The 5,495-nt window shown below is 41.5% G+C and overlaps 1 protein-coding gene across 1 annotated transcript in view; it reads left to right on the top strand.

Annotated features, from left to right (window-relative positions):
* Positions 1-5,495, top strand: part of LOC108804735 (homocysteine S-methyltransferase 1-like) — a 14,734-nt gene that overhangs the window by 4,980 nt on the left and 4,259 nt on the right. The window contains exons 3-6 of the mRNA XM_018576601.1: positions 602-768; positions 2,578-2,681; positions 3,295-3,456; positions 4,545-4,753. Of these exons, the coding sequence (XP_018432103.1) occupies positions 602-768; positions 2,578-2,681; positions 3,295-3,456; positions 4,545-4,753 (642 nt within the window). The remainder of the gene's footprint in view (positions 1-601; positions 769-2,577; positions 2,682-3,294; positions 3,457-4,544; positions 4,754-5,495) is intronic.

Genomic DNA, 5,495 nt, shown 5'->3' with positions numbered 1-5,495 from the left:
GAGGGTTGAGGCTTAGTGAGAAAGGGGGTTACAGGTTTTTTTGTGAAGGGGGAGGGTGCAGTCAATGTTGAGATCTCTCCTCTCACAATGAGAGAGGAAAGGGAGAGAAAGCTGCAAACCACAGTCATTGGTCACATTGTCTGACAGCCGTGATTGCTCACAGCGATCACGTGGTACACAATTTTATCGGCTCCGTACCTTGCGTTGTAAATTGCTCAAGCATGAAACAAAAGATTGCCGTACAAGTATGGGGAACTACACTCGAGCAAGCAATCTGTCTGTTTATGCGCAACCGGCGGACGGCAAGCAGTTAACTATGTCGTATTGCCTTACTAATAAAGTTGCATTTCATATACAAAAAAGGCTCTGTGGGCGCATTTGCCAAGAAATGGGACCTTTGGTGTAACTCACTGTTTACTGTGAACCCATCATATGATTCGTTACCCCGTAACCTATCAGATTGCTCTGAACTGTCTTTGTTTGCCAGCACTGAGTGTGTTTTTAGCATTCTGAGTGTGTTCTGTCATTTGTTGTACTTGTGCTTACCATCTTCATATCTTCTGAGCTGTCCAATGTACTCGTATGTACTTTTATGTTTTAGTTTCCTGAAGAGCGGTTCTGAAGTCTTGAGTACAGCCACCTACCAGGCTAGTATTGAAGGATTTGTACAGCATTTAGGTGTGACTGTAGATGGAGCAGCCGAGCTTTTCAACGTGGCAGTATCCCTTGCTAGAGAAGCTGCAGAAGAATTCAACACACAGTCCTCAGGTATTATTGAGCAAACACCTTTCCAGAGCCAGCCAGTGGTTTTAACCACTTGCTGACCGGGCTTTTATACCCCCTTCCTGGCCAGGCTATTTTTCAGTATTCAGCGCTGAGGTACTTTGACTATTTGACTGAGGTACTATTTAATCACCACTGGGGTTTTTATTTTTACTATATAATGAAAAAAGTACCGAAAATTTGAAAAAAAAACCTGTTCTCCCTACGTTATGTTATAAAACATTTATTATTACCCAATTTTTTGGTCAAATATAAAAGACGGGGTCACGTCAGGTAAATAGACACCAAACATGCCAAGCTTTAAAATTGCGCGCACCCGCTAAATCACAAACTACCATACCCAAAATTGACCAAAGACGCCGCTTTAAAAGCTTTTACCGCTCATCAGTTTAGTGTTATCAGTGATTGATGACCCTAAAATGATTCTCTCACTCGGACGTTCACGGCGATATGTAACATGTGCGGCGCAATGGATATAATCTTCGTTTTTGCATGTAGGCGGACTTGACACATGTTTGCATGGGGGTGGGGGACTTTAATTTAAAAAAAAAATAAAAATGATATTGCTTTGATATGTGACTTTTAATTTTTTGAAACCTTTTTTTTTCCACTTAACTTTATTGCTATCACATAGGGAGCAAACAAGCCAATTTGCAGTGACAGGTCCTCTTTATGGAGACATCAGGGGTCTCTAAGACCCCGGTCACCTAGGGACCCCAGAGAAGCTGATGAAGGAGAGACCTGCTCACCAGCTTCTCTCTGGTTTCTGTACCGGAGAGTGACAGAGGAATGCAGAAGTGATGTAATACACATCACTGCCTGCATTCCAACGAGGAGGAGATCAAACGGAGATCGTGTACTGAGCTCCGTTTGATCTCTGGTCACAGAGCTGCTGTGCTGGTCCTGGGCTCACACCGGGAACAGCGGAGCTCGGGATTGCCAGCAGCGGCTGCGATGGAGGGGGGCACACACCCGGATGCATATTACAAGTGATCGGGCGTCTCTACAGACGCCTGAACGCTTGTATGTAAACAGCCATCGCTGGCTGTTTACATTCAAAGCCGATTTCCCGTTAATGCGCGCCGCCTAGCGGCGGACGGGATGTTTAAAAACGCCCACCCGCATTCAAGAAGCCGCTGTTCGGCCGTTTAATTACAACTGCCGGACAGCAGGTGGTTAATCATGTACTTCAGCATCTGACCAAAACATGACGGTTTGTAGGATTGTCCTTTACATGCAGATCTGAAAAATTCTGCATGGTGATACATGAGAAATGGTACTTTTAAGTTAAGGACTTGCCCAGGACCAAATTGTATTCACCACTATAAAAAGTCTCTTGTTTTAGGATGAAAGTGCATATTGACTTGAAAGTACTCTACATAGTATTAATACAGTAAACTCCCCGTTATCCGGCATCCACCGGGATTGGTAGATTCCAGATAAATGTAGTTTCTGGTTGAATGAAAGTTAGTATTAAAAATAGATCTAACTAATGCCATAACCCCATACCATACTATAAACTCTGTATTGACTTCATATTAATATTGAAATGCAGTAATCAAAAGCAAATTAAGACAAATAGACACACAATCATTTCCAGGATAATGCATGCCGCAGATCAGCTAAACAGTAAGTACACAGGGGATTTTTTTTCTGGTTAGATGAGAGTTCTGGTTAGTTGAATACAAGCTAACTGAGAGTTTACTGTAATAGTTTATGGATGTCTTTTTTTTTTTTATATATATATATATGGCAGGTTCCTTAGACTGAATTATTTTTGTTATGTCTTTTCAGAAAAAAGAAATATTTTAATTGCTGGATCTATAGGCCCTTATGGAGCATTTCTTCATGATGGCTCTGAGTATACGGGAACTTATGTCAGAGACATGAGTATTGAGGTATGTTTTAGAATCTGTTCCTGAAGTTATTGATGTTACACTGCCTGGCCATAAAAAGTCACCACCTGGATTTAGCTAAGCAACTAGGTCAGAGCCCACCATTGGATAATTGGCCTAGGTTCAGCAACGTTATGAAAAATGAGGTCAGCTGCCTCCCTGAATATACTGAATGACCAGGTTTTTCCAACAATGGACTTTTTCTTCTCTGATGGCCCGGGCCTGTTCCAAGATGACAGTTCCAGGATTCATCGGGCTCAAATTGTGGTTCAGGGAACACGAGACATCATTTTCACACATGGATTGGCTACCAGAGTCCAGACCCTAACCCCATTGAGAATCTTTAGGATGTTCTGGAGAAGACTTCAACTCTCCCATCATCATTACAAGATTTCGGTGAAAAATGTAAGGAACTCTGGGCGGAAATCAATGTTGAGACAATGCATAAGCTTATTAAAGCAATGCCGCGGCGAATGCGTGCAATAATCATAGGCGGTCCAACAAAATATTAGGATGTGTGACTTTTTTTTTGGGTCTGGCAGTGTATTAATCTATTAGGGCATCAGTGAAGGTAAAAGTCCCATGAGAAACGAAATAGTTTTGTCTCTGGTTGCAGGAGTTAAAGAACTGGCATCGGGTGCAAATGCAGTGCCTGGCATCTGCCGGAGTTGATCTGTTTGCTATGGAGACTATTCCTAGTCAAAAGGAGGCAGAAGCCTTGGTACAGGTTCTCAGGGAGTTCCCAAATTCTAAAGCCTGGTTGTCCTATTCATGTCAGGTTAGTGCATAATAATCAGAGAATTCACTATATTATATGATGCAGCTTGTTTCTGTATATCATATCGCCCATCCTGTCTGCTGTTGGAGGTTATGTCTAACCCAGAACCTTCACCTTTGTGCTGTGTGGCTTTGGGTTCTTGGAACATTATGAGCTCCACAATACTAAAGGTATGTATATCATCTGTGTATTTAGCTGTTTGCCTGGAGTTAAAGTGACATTAAAGGATAATTTTTTTCCCTCCCCCCAATTAAAGTTATTTAAATTAATTAAAGTACTTACCTTAAATGATATCTCCTAATCCGATCTTACTCTTCTTTCCTGTCCTTTTCAGCCTTCGCTCCAGCGCTGACTCCTCTGTCCTTGCTTGCACTTGTCCCATGGTGTCTGCATGCGGGTGCACGCCGTCCATATACCTACCTTGTGTCTCTCCTCGTCTCCCTGCCGAAAATCCAAACTGTGCATGCGCCCGCCCCAAGATGCTTTGCGGCCGCCTGAGCAGTTTTGGATTCTCGGACGGGAGCGCGCGGCGAAGACAGGGGTAAGTTTAAACCGCTTTTAAAGCGTTTTTTGTTTTGCTTGCTAACAGTAGATGTATGCAAAAAAAACTGTAGGGTTTGGAAACCCTTTAAGCTTTAAATATATGAAGAATCAAGCAAAGTACCTATAAAACCCTACTTTAAATCCAGTGACTGCATTGGAGGGTAAATAGCCAGATTTTCCAGTACATACGTCTTTCTTCCAGAGTTCAGGATATCTGACAGGTTTAGTAAAATACATTACACACTTAGGGGTCTATTTATAAACAATTTGCAGAGCCATTCACATGCAATACTACATTTTGATTGTAATACTGCATTATGACCACTAGATGGAGCAGAGGAGCACAGGAGATAGTTATTTCCTATGCTCTTCAGCTCCTTCTAGTGGTCATAATGCGGTTTTAAATTATTAAATTCCAAATTACATTCAACTTGTGCAGAAAATATATACTAAGAAGAGATTATTAAAACGAATTTTCTGTATGTGTATGTACCTAAAATAAGTGACATGAACATGTGGTTTTTTTTTGTGTGTGTGTAATTTAGGACATATCGTCTACCAGTTATGGAGATAAGTTTGAAGAAGCAGTAAAAGTTTCAGCAGCAACACCCCAGCTGGTGGCCGTTGGAGTGAATTGCTGTTCCCCTGATTTTATTAGTCCTCTTTTATCTTCAGCCAACAAAAACTGCAACAATCTACAGATGGACTGGATTGTTTACCCTAACAGTGGAGAGAAATGGGATCATAACCTGGGGTAAATGACTTTAGAAGCTGTCTTGTTTTCTATAGGAGGAAAAACAAATGAACTAGAAAAAAGTGTGTGTGCGTGCTCGCTCTCTAACACTATCACTTTTATATGAAAACAAAGATATAAAAATATAATGGGGGGAATTTATTATAGCAATTGCGAGTGTTTGAACTTGCACGGAATATATTTGCACCAGATTTATCAAGCTAGTGTTACGTTGTTAAGTGAGGTTTAATAGACTCCAAGAAAGAAGACTTCTAACTTCAGGCAAAAAGCTTAACTGTCGCATCTTGAAGAAGTGGCCATGGGGACTTCTTAAGTTGTGATTGTTTTCTTAGGTGATGCTCCAGTTTCAGACAGCCCAGAACAAGTGCAGATGAAAACAGGTGCAAAACACGTGTAGTTGGAAAAGTAGCGCAAGCTCAGGTCAAAACAGGGGCACATGTTGAAAGACAGATTTGCACATAAAAAAAATGATCTAAGAGGCTAAAACAGTCGCAAGTGCTTTGATAAATTCCCCCCACTGTATGCATGCACGATCTTTCCCTGATTTAGCTGATAACCGTTTTTTTTTTTTGCAGAAACAATTTTGCCAATGGTTTACTTTTGCTTTTTTATGTTATTGGCTTTAACCCCAACTCCAGCCAAAACCTGGTTTTAGATAGAGTGGGGAAGGGATGGAACGTATGTAAGCTTTTAAATGCTCTCTCTCTCCCCTCATTGTCCCAGTGATCCGGGGGGGGGGGGG

This window comes from Nanorana parkeri, unplaced genomic scaffold (genome assembly GCF_000935625.1).
Source record: "Nanorana parkeri isolate BGI_ZX_2015 unplaced genomic scaffold, ASM93562v1 scaffold71, whole genome shotgun sequence".
In the NCBI taxonomy this organism is placed as follows: Eukaryota; Metazoa; Chordata; class Amphibia; order Anura; family Dicroglossidae; genus Nanorana; species Nanorana parkeri.
This window is presented reverse-complemented; position numbering and strand designations above follow the sequence as displayed.